Genomic DNA, 14,598 nt, shown 5'->3' with positions numbered 1-14,598 from the left:
TATGCGTTGCTGATAGCTTGTGACTTTGCCACTATCTGGTTGTCTGCAGGCCGGTATATATGATGGAGTCCGATGTGTGTCTCGGCTTCTTGTTTGCAAAACCAGAAAACAAGAGCCCTGGCGGCCTTCCAGTATCGACAACCTCCTCAATGTTCTTCAAAGTCCAAGGTGAAAATCTGGAGAAAATGTTCACCAGTCCCATGAAACTTCTTCTGGCACCTGATATCAACCAGTCTTTGTACTGCCAACTGCTTTGCGGCCTCATTCGATCCGAGGACGTCACTCAAGTATTCGCAGCACTGGCCATAACACTGGTAGAAGCGCTTCGATTGTTGGAGGAGGCGTGGAGCGAGCTAGCTGATGACGTCCAGACCGGAACTCTCAACTCGAAGATCACCGACCCGACTTTGAGAAGTTCCTTGTCGCTCTGCTTACGACCAAATCTCAAGCTAGCGCAGAGTATTCGCAAGGAATGCACAGCCGATAACGCATGGTGCGGTATTGTAGAGCGCTTGTGGCCGAAAACCAAGGTTATAGTGACCATCACCACTGGAGGAATGGCACCATATGCTCCTGCTGTAAGAAAATATGGAGGAAGTGTTCCCATAGTTTCTGGAGACTACGTCTGCACGGAGTGTGTTCTCGGCTTCAACCTGGATCCATTCTGTCCACCTGAGAGCGTCAGCTTCACCATTCATCCGGAGTATGCATACTACGAGTTTCTCCACTATCCCCAAAAGCTGACCGACGGATCCACCGTGAAGCTCGTAGACGTGAAGGTCGGCGAGGAATACGAGCTCGTTGTCAGCACCTGGTCCGGTAAATGTAGAACAATCCGTCACTGTTGTAGTCTTCTCACGGAAGTTGTCTTTCTCAACCAGGACTTTATCGGTACAAAGTTGGAGACATCGTCCGTGTAACCGGGTTCCACAACTTCTCTCCCAACATATCGTTCGTCCATCGTCTCAATGCGGAGCTTGATATAGCAGGCGAAAGAAGCACTGAAGCCGAGCTACAGGTAGCGGTCCAGAAGTCTCAGCACTGCCTGCCTGCTTCACAAGAGCTCGTCGACTTCACTTGCCACCAAGACGGCCAGAGGTACCTGATCTTCTGGGAGATTAAAAACGGTGATAGCCTGAATCCCATGATCCTGGAAACCTGCTGCTGCGTTCTCGACACCTCACTGACCGAGAGATATAAACAGCGTCGTGAGAACGGCTTGATTGGTCCACTTCGGTTATGCATCGTCCGTGGTAAGACATTCAAGGCTCTCCAACAATACAGCCTTGAAAAGGGAATAAATCCCACTCAATATAAGACCCCAAGATGCATCACCAGTCCAGAGATGATTGCCATCCTACAAGCAGGTATCACACAAGATTGCCAGACTCCTGCATAAAGAGTATGGCCCGTATTAGAATGTTCTCAAATAGATCTCAAATCTTACGTTGAATGTTGTCACACTCAAGCCTTTCCCCCAGGGACTCTCGGCAAGCTTCACTTTTCACGGCGCGTCTCACTTTTGGAAGCATTCTCTTCAGAGCTTTTGCGCTTAGAATCCGGTTTGCATTATATGAGATTGTCAGATGCGATGCAATTAGAAAATTGTAGTTACCTCGACTGCGTACTTCAGTGTCTATAGAAATGATGAATCGCGAGCACCTGAAATTTTTTAGCTCATTTACAACTCTAGAATCGACAAGTGACGCGTAGAAGCACAGAATTGCCTGACTCCTGCATAAAGAGTATGACCCGCATTAGAATGTTCTAACATGGATCTTAAATCTTACTTTGAATGTTATCATTTTGCTCAATCTTTCGCCAGGCTTTACTTTTCACAGGACGAGGCGAGTCTCACTTTTGGAAGCATTCTCTTCAGAGTTCTTGAGCCTAGAATCCGGTTTTGCGAAATGCATTATCTTATCTGGAGGATTGTCTGGCAGATAGAAAAATGATAAATTACTTACCTCCGATGGCCAAGACTCTTATCAGAGGTTGATCATACGGAAGCTATGGTGCAAGAAAATCCATCAACTCGCATAGCGATTGTGAACTGGAGCTGCAAAACAAGCAATAAAGCACAAGAGGAGACAAACCCGTGCTTCAGTATCTTAGAAACGAGGAATCACGAGAACCTGGAAATCTTTCAGCCCACTTACAACTCTAGAATCGACATAGAAGCAAGTCCCAAAAGAAGTAAGTTTGTAGTGCTCATATAAGACGATCCTGTTGCCTGTTCGAGGAAATGCCATTCATGCTTTGTTTGCACATGAAAGAAAGAAAATTTCCAACTTACCCTTCGATCCAGTTTCCAGCCTTTCGACCGCTAGAATTCAGCCTTCCAATCCCTTCGAAAGCGTGGAATACACCGTTGAAGTGCTGGATTTTCCCTGGGCGGGATCGCAAGACGATGGGACGTACGCGACCTGCATTCCATCCTTGGAGCTCGGAAATGGCGATCCATGGCGGCGAGCGGCAGATAATCCACCGGCGCCTCGCGGATCGGCATTGCTCTCTTGAAAACCCTAGCCCAATGGCGGCTAGTTTAAACTCTCGGCGAAAGCATTACTAAGAAGAACATAGGCGTAAGATTCTTGGGAAGAACACAAAGAAGAAGAAGATTGGGAGGAAGAATCCACGCCTATGCCTAGAACCGATTTGGCGGCGTCGCGAGCGTGGCCAAGATTGTGGCCGCCATTGCGGCAAGCCCCAAGCAAACAGCTCCACTCATAGGCACTGGCATCGAAGGGCATGGTCGCGACGAGCTCTCGCGCGTCGTCCAGATAGCCGCCCCGGCTGAGCAAGTCGATCACGCAGCAGTAGTGCTGCTTGGTGCGATCGATCTGGAAGTCCACATCCATGGATCCGAAGAAACTCCTGGCGGATTTGACACTCCCGGCGTGGCTGCAAGCGATCAGGATAGAGAGGAAGCACGCCTGATCAGGAAGAACAGCCGCCAGATTCATCCGCCAGAAGAGCTCCACTGCCGCCTGTGAGAAATCAGCGCTGGAGGAGTACCCAGCCAGCATCGCGCTCCACGAGACGGGATCGTCAACCTCGGGCATTTGATCGAAGAACTTTCGCGATTGCAGCAAATGCCCGTTCTGGGCATATGCTGATAGCAACGCATTCCTCGTCACAACGTTGTGCATGGGCATGGTATCAAACACTATCTTCGCTTCCATTAAAAGGTGGCCATGCACGTAAGACGTTAACAACGCTGTCCAAGAAATAACGTCTCTAGAAGGCATTATTAAAAAGATGTGTCTCGCCATTTCTAGATGCCCACTCCCGCCATAGCCAGATAGCATCGTGTTCCACGACACAAGGTTTCTTTCAGGCATTTGATCGAATATCCCTTCCATGGTTTCGATGGATTCCATTGTGGCGGCAAGAAATAGCAAGAGAGACCACGACACAATATCCTTCTCGGGCATAGCACCAAACAATCGCTTTGCCCGGTCCATGTCACCAGCGTCCACGTAAGCTGCCATCAGAGCATTCCACGTAACGAGGTTCCGCCGCGGCATGCCGTCAAAGTGCCGCGCGGCCCGGCGCACGTCGCCCAGCTGCACGTACAGCGAGAGCATCGTGTTCCACGTCACGACGTCGTGCTGCAAGCCCGACAGCATGGCACGAAACGTGGCCTCGGCCTCGGTGACATGGCGATGGTGGGCGTACGTGGCGAGCATGGAGTTCCACGTCACCAGGTTGTGGTAGGGGATGGAATCGAATAGCCGCTTGGCGCCGGCATGATCCCCAGCCCGGGCATATGCGTCGAGCATCGAAGTCCAAGAGATCACATCGCGCTCGGGCATGGAATCGAAGGTTTTTTTCGCGCGATCGATCGATTGAATTGACAGCATGATGTTGAAGGATGTGAGGCTGCGCTGTGGCATTCTTGCGAAGATCTCTTCGGCTTCGCGGAGTTCCCCAGAGCGGGCAAGTGCTGCGAGCATCGCGTTCCAGGAGAAGGAATCCCTCCGGGGCATTTGAGCAAAGATCTCTTTGATCGAGGGGAGCGATTCCATGGTGGTGTTGCTGAGAAGCCCGTTCCAGGACAAGAGATTCCACTCGGGCATCGATTGGAAGAGCGCTCGCGCTGTTGATCCGTCGGCGACTGCGAGCATCGAGTTCCAGGACGCCAGATCGTGCAGTGGCATGGAATCAAACGAGCTCCTGGCATCGTCCGAGAAGCCCAGCTCCGCGAATGCCGACACCATCTGGTTCCACGACACGAGATCTCGCTCCTCCATCGCCGCGAAGAACTCTCGCGCTTCCGCGATTGGGCGAGCCCTGATGATCGCCGCGAGGATCGCATTCCACGAGAACACATCCTTGTGGGGGATTGATGCGAACAGCTCAATCGATTCCTGGAAACAGCCACACTGGGCATACGCGGAGATCATCGAATTCATCGCGGCGGTGTCGAGCAGCGGCATCGAATCGAAAACCCCTCTCGCCGCCTCGATCTTCCGCGCGGCGGCAAAGCCCACGATCATCGTCGTGCACACGGCGACGTTCCAGCGATCCATGGAATCGAACAGCGCCTTGGCCTCCTCCAAATGCCCGTTTCGAATGTAGGCATGGAGGATCGCGCTCCAGGAGAAGAGATCCCGGACGTGAGAATCGCCCATGAGCTCGAAGACCTGGCGGGCGTGCGTGACGCTCCCGCAGCGCCCATACATCTCGATCAGCTTGTTCCACACGAATGCGCCATCGCTGGGCTTGCAGGGGATCTGCTGGTGGAGCTGGCGCGCCATCGCGAGCGAGGAGCACGATTTCACGCGCCCCAGGAATTCGGTCGTATCCATCCATTCACGATCAATCTCAAAATTAGGGTTCTAACGTGGTCCCGCCAAGTGAAATTGGTATATTCCCGGTGCAATGGAGCTTATGTGGTGATTCTATCCTAAAGCTTCTTTCTCTCTTTTTTGTGCGTGTGTGGCTATCACTGCGCTTCTTGTAGGCACAAGGACTCGCTGCAAACCATCTAGAGAGGAGAGACTCGCAATTTTCTTTTCACTTCCAAAGCCTGTCTTCGCAGATCAATTGAAAATGGCTGTAAGAAAGGCACTTTGCACAAGCGAGAAAAAACGTAGACAGCTTGTAGGCGCTCTTATCTCGGTTAAGCTGGACGAATGGTACTTCTAAGTTTGATGAAAACAGACGACAGTCTTACACTGCCAGAGACAAGAACTTGTGGTAAGCTTTCTAAACTTTTGTTTGCTCAGAGAACCTCAGCAATCACCTTATGAGCTGCATTGGACCAACAGTCAGTGTATGTTAGCATACAATCAAAGGAATTACCACTGCTTTCGTTTTCGCAGAACTTCGGAATCTTCCTCTGGACCTTTTTGTTTCAATTGCTCGTAAGATCCAGACGATGTTATGAGCTGCAACTCTCTCAGCTTCCACTCGTGCAGACTGGAACACCCTGCAGGCAGCGATGGACAGCTTTCGCAACCTCGTAGCCTCCTGAAGAACACATTAGAAAGCTCCAAACATGTAGAGAAAGCTCCAAACACAATGAAAAGATACCTGGAGGTTTTCTTCTTTCCACGTTAGGACAAGGTTGCCTATCGATATTCGCAACACGCCCTGAACGAATTCAGCAGCCTCTGAAAGATCTACAAGGATCCAAGCTGTAGCAAACATTGAAACAACGTAAAAGATATGAAGCGAGAGCCTACCTTATTGTTTAAGTGCAGCACGCCTACAGGGAACTCCCCTTCCTCGGGCAACATACTATTACGAAACTTTATATGGAACTGCTCATTCGTCCGGTCGAAATCTCTCCCAATGACTGTGAACGCATTGCAGCAACATTGGCAAGGTATCTAGTGAATGCACAACCAATGCATCGTTCTATTAAAATGAAAAACTGTACCTTCTGTATGGAAGCTCGTCCACTCGACCTGTTTGACAAGCACGAAACCAAAAACGTCCAGGATCGAATACTTATATTTCGATTCCGCCCAAACGAATGGATATATCCGATCCACAGGGCGTGAGTCCTTGAGCAACAGCCCTGCCGCACTCAACACTGCCTGGAAGATATCTTCGGATCTCATCCTGTTTTTCGGAAGACTTGCCATCGTCAAACCATGAAAACACTAACGAACACTTCCTTCCATCTTGCGTTGCCTCAACATGAGCTCTTGGAACCCAGCTCTCAGTGCGTACGATATGAAATCCGTTCTCCACCTCTGAAACATGACAAAGCATTAGAAATCTCAGAGCTTCTGCTCCTTGACAATGGAAAGCACACAAAGTTGGAAGGTTTTACCCGAGTTCTTAAGCCTTTTCTCTGTTCTTGTGTTCCAGGGATTGACGCATACACGAACTTCTCGGTTAGAGGATCCCAGCACTTCTCATAACATGTCACTGATCAACACGCTTGAGTTGGAATCACTCGGTATAGATTCGAGAGATGGTCGTCTAGATCGACTCGTGTTTTGAAGCAAGCTTGAGCCTCGAAGAGCGACGAAAGGACTTCGTTGGTGATTTTCTCCATCAAACCCACAGGCTGTCATCTCGAGCGTGATCTCTGGAAAAGACTTGCTGATGCTGGAAAACTGTGCGCCTTGCATCGCAAGGAGCACACTTCACTGCTGAGCATTCTGTGCTTGAGATTCTTCTTCCACCACCTCTCCTTGAGCAAACACTATCCCGGCCTTAAAACGAAGAACCCTAACAGAAGGGAAAATTTAGCTAGGGTTTATGGCGGAGGAGAGAGCTTCGTCAGGTATGCATTCTTTCGTCTCGCTTTCGCTTCGATCGATCCAATCGATCGGATTCAGGGAAAGCGCTGGAGCCCGGCGCCTGGTTTGAGATCGTTGAAAGTGGAAGCGGAGTGCAATTGAGCCCTCCATTCCCCGCCGTGGCGATCCAGCGCCCTCTTTTCAAGCCTAGATCGCTCTTTTTTGCTAGGATCGGGTCGGATTCAGCAACGAGGTGAATATTTCGGCCGCATTGGATCGATTTCCAGTAAAACACTCACTTATCCCACAGGCAGGCTCCTCCAGCCGCGAAGAAGGTCGAGCATTATACGGTGTTTCGAATCGCTGGCGATGGACGATGCATGTTTAGAGCTTTGGTAAGTGATTTCTTTCTCGTTCTTTTTCTTTGTATGTGTCTACCGCTACCTCTCTTTTTCTGTTTTATTTGTTCTCTTTGTTTGAGTAGGCGCAAGGTCTCGCTGCAAACAAGGGAGTCCGAATGAGCGGTAAAGAGGAGAAGGAAGAGGCTGGTAAGAGCACTTTGTAATTTTCTTCTCTCCTTCAAAAGCTCGTTTCTCGCAGATCAACTGAAAATGGCTGTGCGAGAGGCACTCTGTACAAGTGAGCAAGAACGTCGACAGCATGAAGACGCTCTTATCTCAGTGACGGTGGACGAGTCTCTTAAAAGGTACTGATCGAAAACAAACAACATCCTTGCTCCAACTGGAACTGCCAGATACTGCCAGAGAATAGTGAGACAAGATTTTTGGGGAGGCGACTCGGAACTTCTGGTAAAGTTGCTAAGCTTGTGTTTGGTCAGGCAAGCTCATGGCAAGGCTGGCTTCAGGTTTTGTCACGGATGCTTGGACAACCAATTACAGTATACATTCCCGAATCCGAGGTAGCAAATATGGTTGCAAACAACTGGAGTAATGTTTCTTTTCTTTCAGCTCAAGCAGGGAGCTCGCTGGGGCACAGGCTACATTCCAATCGCGGAATATGGAAGCGAGTTCAGCAAATCGAGCAAAGAGCGCAAGGGTAGAAAGCCAGTGAGGTTACTCTTCAGTGGTAGCAACCATTACGATCTTCTAATATGATCCTTAATAATTTTTGTAGTTACTCTAGTCCCAGGTATGCTCGTTTTTTTGGTAATTCACAGCTAAAGGCCGCATTTTTGTTGCCATGTCAAACAACGATCTCAAGAATAACTTTCTGGACAAGCATTGGGTCTAATGCGTTCTGTAAAGAGTCAACAGATGTTTACAAAGCAGGTTATTTGGGATCTTTGCTTTGTTTTATTCCTAAGCTTGCGGACGCTTTCAGGTCTTCGCTCCAGGAATTCAAGATCCAAAGTTAACCGAGGTACGAGTTAAAGACAATTCTTTTTTGGAAGTCAAGACAATTGGATTACCTCTTCATCTTTTGCCGTAGGTGGAACTCATTTTCCAGCTTCGTGAACGCCTTCAAACGGCACAACGTTTTTTGTCAAGAGATCTTTCACCACAAAGCGGCGGTGGGTTCGGTTTCATAGGTGCTTTTAGGTGGTGGTGGTCGTACCATTGCCAGCAGGGCATCACACGTGTAGTGGCACGTCACAGCTCACGTGGATAGACGCCTTGCTCCGAAGTTTAAGGCTTGTAGCGTGCTGAGCAGAAAGAGGGAGACCATTTTGTGCTGTTGCGCTGGGCTGGTTCCGTTGGATCTCAAAAAAGCATGAAGAGAAGGGAAAATGTTCCAAGGCAACAGCAACAGCAGAGGATAGGAGTGTACAATGCTCGGATCAGCGGCCGAGCGTGCAACAGGGTGCCGAGCAATGCTGAAAATGTCACTGATGAGAAGAGCAACAAGTATCTCAGCATGAGCCGTCTGAAACTGGATGAAGAAGCTGCGGTTCCTGCTGGTCACAACAGCTTCCAGAGGAAAGGCCAAGCGTGGTAATTTCTTTTGTTCTTCCTCTCTCATTCCTTTCCGAGCGAGTGAGCTCTTCTCCTTCGTGGTCTTTTTCCCATCCCCTCGAGCTCACAAATGTCGCTTCAGGTTCGTGGCGACAGAGCTTCAGAGCGATTTGGTTGTGGAGGTCGATGATCTCAAGTTTCATCTTCACAAGGTTCGTCTCGTTGATACGCCAGTAACGTTCCTTTTTCCTACTCGCCTTTTGAATCTCCCACCGGCGAGAATTTAAGAGTTGCTGCTATTGAAACTAAATACTTTGCTGCTCGCTCGCTTGCAGTTTCCTCTACTTTCAAGGAGTGGTAGACTCAACCGGCTTGTGTTTGAGTCTCGTGATACCGAGACTGACGAGATTAAACTCGTAGGAGTCCCCGGCGGCCCCGAAGCATTTGAATTGGCAGCCAGATTCTGCTATGGCATGCCAATCGACCTTAACGCTTCCAACGTTGCAGCATTGCGTTGTGCGGCGGAGTATCTCGAGATGGTAGAAGAGCTCGAAGAAGGCAATCTCATTGCGAAGACTGAGGCGTTTCTGGCACTGGTAGTTCTTGCTTCGTGGAAAGACACGCTCACGGTGCTGCTGAGTTGCGAGAAACTCCATCCATGGGCAGAGGACTTGCAGATTGTGAGACGGTGCAGCGAGTCGATTGCCTGGAAGGCATGCACCGATCCAAAGGGGCTCAACAATTGGCCGACGATCACTGGCGGCAAGAAAAACTTCGTCAGTCCTTCGAGCTATATTGCGAAAGACGGGCGCAATTTGGCACTGAAGCAGGTTCCGCAGGACTGGTGGTTCGAGGACGTCTGTATGCTGTGCATCGACCACTTCACTAAAGTTCTCACGGCGATCAAGGCCAAAGGAATGAAGTCGGAGCTTGTCGGAGCTGTGATAATGTGCTACGCTCTCAAGTGGATCCCGACTCTATCCAACGGATGCCACGAGTCCAGCAAAACAGGCCGTGCGGTTGCTACAAGTTCTCCAGCCATAGTGACCAAGGAGGATTTTACCTGGCTGCAAGCCAGGAGTAAGCTGGTAGTGGAGAGTATGGTCGGCCTACTTCCCGGACAGAAGAACTCGGTCAGCTGCGGTTTTTTACTCCAGATGCTCCGTATAGCTAGCATGCTAAACGCGAGTGGTCCTTGCAAAGTTGAGCTGGAGAAGAGGATCGCCATACAGCTCGAGCAAGCGACACTGGGTGACTTGCTCATTCCTTCCGCTCCCCATGTTTCCGACACACGGTATGATGTCGGCCTCGTTCAAAGGCTAGTGGAATACTTTCTTGCACACGAGGAGGAAACCAGTCCGGATCGGAGCCCTGATGCCGAAACTCCGTCGAGCGTAGACAAGGCAAAGTTAAGTTTCGACAACAAGAGCTCCTCCATCTCGGTTCTCAACGAGCATTCGTCCGGGAGCAAGATGAAGGTTGCCAAGCTGCTGGACAGCTACCTAGCGGAAGTTGCACACGATCCTCAGCTGCCACTGACCAAGTTCCAAGCTCTCGCCGACGCTTTACCAGTTTACTCACGAGCCTGTCACGACGGACTGTATAGAGCTATCGACATGTACCTCAAGGTTCGTAAAAGCTGCTCGGTTTGGCATTTTGCTGGAAGATACAATCTTATTGCTTTCCCTTTGTTTTTTTTATTATCTACAGGCACATCCGACAGCGACCGAACAGGATCGTAAGAGGCTATGCAGGATTATGGACTGTCAAAGGCTATCTTCCGAGGCTCGCTTGCATGCCTCCCAGAACGAACGTCTTCCTCTCAGGACAGTGGTTCAGGTACTCTTCAGTGAACACCTCAAGCTAAAGAACATATACGGGTATGGCTCTTTCGGTGGTGGTGGTACGCAAGTCACTCCCCCCTACTCAGAAGCTACGTGGGAAACAGCGTCCCAAGACATCAGGTCCCTGAAGAAAGACATCGAAAAGATCAAGGAGCAATTCTTAGAGCTCCGGACTGGCTACAACCACATCAAGCAGGACCTGCAGAAACTGCTCAAGCCAAGCAAGCGCAGCTCCGCGTCGTCGTCTTCGTGGGGCTGTGGGCTGAAAAGGTTGGGCTCGACGCTTGCCAGTCCCCGTTTCTTTCACTACAGTTCGAGAGATGACGGGCCATCAACTCCGGACATTTTCAAATCAAGACGTTGGAGGTAACTTTCGAGTTGCTTTTTTCCTTTCATTTTGCTTTCGTTCCAGCGAAGTAGTTTTAGCTTAGGACGCTCCTTCTACACCCCGTAGAAACGGAGCTGGAGTTTGCAAGCAGCTAGAAGAGGACACTGCTTCGACAAGCCGACCAATGATTTGTAGTGGTATATTTTCATCGGGGACGGTTGGGTTGTGTTATGGTGGCCGGGGTATACATCAGCCAGCCTGAGCAGAGGTCGGGAAGGAAGTTTACTTCGACAGGGCAGTGAATCAGTGACTCTCAGTGAATTAAAAAATGGAGAGTTGGGGGGAACGGAGACATGGCTGAAGCGACTGAATGCGATGTCTCAGCACGAACATAGGACTGGCAACAGATTGATTGAGAGGGGCCTGGTTTTTCGTTTTGGAGGGAAAGACGATCAACCGAGACCGCCATTACAGTGACACGATAGCGATGGTAATCAGACGAAGAGACGAGTCAGAACAGTAAGAACAGGAATCGGGAGAGAGAATGAGATATGGTTGCTTGGTTTCCAGGACAGGAGGAAGATAAAGGAAGGTGTCGCTCGCCAGGAATTTATCAACAATTACTCGTCGTCTGCCAGCACCACCGTCGCCAGCCAGCAGCAGCAGCAGCCATCGCTCGACTCGAGCAAAGCGATAAAGCGTTTCTTGGTTCAATTCAAACTCGGAAAGGTGGACTTTTGGTGAGCGTAAGTTATAACTCTTTAGAGCACTGGCTTTTCGATTAATTGGACGCTCGTGTTGGTGATTAGGTGATACCTGGTGGTGCGGTCCAAGGCTCCAAATTACAATCCAAGGCTTCAAAGTCTTGAAAAGGAACCGACAGGTGGTGGCAGCATCATGCATTGAGGATGATCCGCCAGTATTAATTGTGATACGGTGGAAGCTTTTATGGCCAAGGGAAAGGTAACAGAACTACGATGCCTGCGATGAGATCTTCCTTTCCCGTATTCATCGTCGTTACGTACACGGCCGCCAGGTGCTCAGGACTTTGATCGTACGCTGGTAAGTCCCTTGAGTTTCTCGTTTTGTTTTTGGTAAGATAGGATCAATGTCTTCCTGCTTTCTACAGAGCAAATGAATTCCTCGAGCATAACGCGACGTTTAACTTCCGGACGAGTGTATGGAGAGGGATGAAGTCCATCGCGTTGCCTGTCAACAAGCTCAAGTCGTGAAACCATGCGTAAGCTCCATCTCCTCAAGTCGAGAACGTTGAGCTTCCATCCACAACCGATGGCCACTGCGCCTTCCTCAACTCTAGTCGAGGAGAAGCTTGAGAAATTCTCAAGCTGGATAGCCTTCTCCTCGAGCTTTGCTGCCGGTCATGTTATAAGAGCTAGTGCCCATCTCGCATATAGAACGAGCGTCCTCCATGGAGACGAGTCTTTACCATGTCTCTAGAGATTCCGGCTAGATTCCTTTTCTTTTTTTGTTGTCAATAATTTTATAGAAAGAAAAATTATTTTAAATTTACGGTAAAAAGGGATCTCTTATTTGAAGTATATAATACCATCTATCGTAAAGGATTTCTAGCCCTAAGTAGAAAGATGGCAAAGGCTCTGGTGATCATCTTGGTCTTGCTAGCGAGCGTGATTTATTGCTCGTCAACAAGTAGATTGGATCTCGGTGGAATTCGACAGGTTATAGACGACGTAGAAGTGGAGGATGTGGAAGGCCACCTCAAACACTTCATGCACAAGTTTGGCAACGCGAGGAGTACGTGCACCGGCTCAAGGTGTTTGAAGCGAATCTGGCACGCGCCAAGAGACTCCAGCACTAGGATCCCACTGCCATTCATGGAATCAGGACCTCACCCCAGAAGAACTCTTAGGGTTCATGGGATTCCGTAAAAGGTACTAGCGGGTTGTAAACCGGGTCCCAGCTTCGATTGGAGGGAGCATGGCGCAGTTGTGATCTTCATCGTGGACTTGAATATGGATTGTAAAACTTATTAATCGACTTAAGGAACTCGATCTTTTCACATAGAATAGGCAGAGATAGTAGTAACTTTCATGTCACAAGCACCAAAACCTCGACACAGCCGGAAATACCCATCTTCACCAAACTTATCGGCCCAAGAATTCTTCAGGGTCCAATAGGGCACACCATCCTCGGTGCCATAGCCAACAAGCAGCACTGCATGGTCCATCTCCCCAGGGCAAATGCGCACCTTGTAAGTGAATAGAAACTGTCCTTTAAGTGCGACTGCAAAAACCACCCAATGTCAGATTTTTTCCAGAGAACAAAAGATACTCACTCGACGTTCTTCACCAGATTGGCAGCGATTTGGTCCTCGTCCTCGGACACTGTTGAGTAGTTTGCAATGGTGGCGGCCACCTTGCTTGGGCGGAAATCACACCGACCACGAACGGGTTCACAAGGTCTGAAACGTAGCCTAGTTCTTCACAAGGGTAGACTTCCTCAGATTCCAGACCCCTGGTTTTGACGCACTCGTAGGCGGGTAGTATTGCGCCACCTTCACAGCAGCCATCCTGGAAATATGGATATGCTCAATGCGTATTCAACTCAAGTGTGAGAGGCACCCTGTAATCACAATCAATCAGTTGCTCCTTGCTCCAGCTAACAAGCTTTCCAGTCTTGAGAAAGCAGTAGTGCTAAAAGTCCAGCAAGATCCCACCGTCCCTACAAGGAATCACACTTGTTTAACAATCTATGAGCAAATCAAGAGTGATCTAAAACTCTATAATCAATCAAGTGTGGCTAAGAGGAATGCTATGGTTCTTGACAAGCACTTTTCTTTTTAACTGAGTTTTCTAATTTTTGTATTGCATAATTTTACAATATTTTTTTTCTGGTGATGTACTTACTATTTTAACTCAAAATTATTTTTTTCTTACAATCAGTAGTTCTTAGTTTTAAAATAACAGATTCTGGCCTGTTGTTTCCTAAAATATGTTCTAGTCTTTGCAAGTAAATTAACGAATGATGCTCCAGGATATTCCTTGTGAACTTTGCATACTCTAAAAAAGGTGAAGTGGGTCCAACATAAAGTCTTGAAACAGCTTGGTGTTAAAAAGGAACATTCATAGATAGGCTCAATGATTTAAAAGTTATACATGTTTTTTGACATTTTAGTAAATGAAAGATCAAGAGCTTGGTGTTAAAAAGGAATATCCAGATAGGCTCAATCATGTTTTTTGAGAACAAGTCCAGTTTAGTAAATGAAGGATCATGAGCTTGGTGTAAAAAAGGAACATTCATAGATAGGTTCAATGATTTAAAAGTTACACATATTTTTTTGAGAACAAGTCCATTTTACTAAATGAAGGATCAAAAGCTATGTTACAGAGCTTGAGCATAAATGGTCCTGAAGTTGACAAAAGACCCTATAGCATTACATTCTAATTCATTTTTAGTCTTCAAGAGTAGAGTTTTCTACAATATCCATCTTAAAATTAATTTAAATTTGTGAATTATATATATTTTTTATAAATGTTTTTGGAAAATTATTTTAACATTTTATATTGAATTTTAATAATGGTATTATATTATAATTTAGAATTTATGGGAAAAAACTCAGCACTCTTTACTTAACTATTAAAACTAAAACACCTACATAATAAATAAAATATATTACATTTATTTTTATTTTATTATTATTAATAATAAATTATAAGGTTCACACACACATACACACACACACACACACAGATATATATATCTGTGTGTGTGTGTGTGTATTAGGAATTATAATAATATTTATTCTGTTTAAGCCCTAATTAATATACTAA

General features: G+C 47.8%; 3 protein-coding genes and 1 long non-coding RNA gene across 7 annotated transcripts; 3 read left to right on the top strand and 1 right to left on the bottom strand.

The window, feature by feature from the left end:
* Positions 1–62: 62 nt before the first annotated feature.
* On the top strand, positions 63–2,520 carry LOC9646460 (probable indole-3-acetic acid-amido synthetase GH3.9). Its single transcript, XM_024675357.1, has 3 exons — positions 63–819; positions 882–1,367; positions 2,243–2,520. The coding sequence occupies exons 1-3, from the start codon at positions 63–65 to the stop codon at positions 2,518–2,520; spliced, it is 1,521 nt and encodes a 506-aa protein (XP_024531125.1).
* On the bottom strand, positions 1,296–4,823 carry LOC112346364 (pentatricopeptide repeat-containing protein At2g35030, mitochondrial-like). 2 transcript variants are annotated; one of them, XM_024675164.1, is made up of 5 exons: positions 2,160–4,823; positions 1,791–2,059; positions 1,616–1,734; positions 1,448–1,551; positions 1,296–1,391 (listed from the first exon to the last, which is right to left on the bottom strand). In XM_024675164.1, exon 1 carries the CDS (start codon positions 4,812–4,814, stop codon positions 2,541–2,543), a length of 2,274 nt encoding a protein of 757 aa, XP_024530932.1. In that variant the 5' UTR covers positions 4,815–4,823; the 3' UTR covers positions 1,296–1,391; positions 1,448–1,551; positions 1,616–1,734; positions 1,791–2,059; positions 2,160–2,540. The 2 variants fall into 2 exon arrangements, with proteins under 2 accessions (XP_024530932.1, XP_024530933.1); XM_024675165.1 differs by lacking the exons at positions 1,296–1,391; positions 1,448–1,551; positions 1,616–1,734; positions 1,791–2,059 and having other exon boundaries at positions 2,126–2,233; positions 2,297–4,823.
* A 1,980-nt stretch (positions 4,824–6,803) lies between these two features.
* On the top strand, positions 6,804–7,711 carry LOC9632154. Its single transcript, XR_002992404.1, has 5 exons — positions 6,804–6,957; positions 7,015–7,410; positions 7,459–7,513; positions 7,570–7,623; positions 7,673–7,711. It is a non-coding gene; the product is annotated as an uncharacterized LOC9632154 (long non-coding RNA).
* A 118-nt stretch (positions 7,712–7,829) lies between these two features.
* LOC9646459 (root phototropism protein 3) lies at positions 7,830–12,278 on the top strand. 3 transcript variants are annotated; one of them, XM_024675274.1, is made up of 10 exons: positions 7,830–7,853; positions 7,926–7,993; positions 8,046–8,084; positions 8,154–8,656; positions 8,760–8,829; positions 8,953–10,245; positions 10,328–10,497; positions 10,548–11,529; positions 11,599–11,851; positions 11,919–12,278. In XM_024675274.1, the coding sequence occupies exons 4-8, from the start codon at positions 8,436–8,438 to the stop codon at positions 10,783–10,785; spliced, it is 1,992 nt and encodes a 663-aa protein (XP_024531042.1). In that variant the 5' UTR covers positions 7,830–7,853; positions 7,926–7,993; positions 8,046–8,084; positions 8,154–8,435; the 3' UTR covers positions 10,786–11,529; positions 11,599–11,851; positions 11,919–12,278. The 3 variants fall into 3 exon arrangements, with proteins under 3 accessions (XP_024531042.1, XP_024531040.1, XP_024531041.1); XM_024675272.1 differs by having other exon boundaries at positions 10,328–11,529; XM_024675273.1 differs by having other exon boundaries at positions 10,328–11,535.
* The last annotated feature ends 2,320 nt before the right edge of the window (positions 12,279–14,598 follow it).

Source organism: Selaginella moellendorffii, unplaced genomic scaffold, assembly GCF_000143415.4.
Source record: "Selaginella moellendorffii unplaced genomic scaffold, v1.0 SELMOscaffold_14, whole genome shotgun sequence".
Classification (NCBI taxonomy): Eukaryota; Viridiplantae; Streptophyta; class Lycopodiopsida; order Selaginellales; family Selaginellaceae; genus Selaginella; species Selaginella moellendorffii.
The sequence above is the reverse complement of the archived record's forward strand: the minus strand, read 5'-3'. Positions and strand labels throughout refer to the sequence as shown.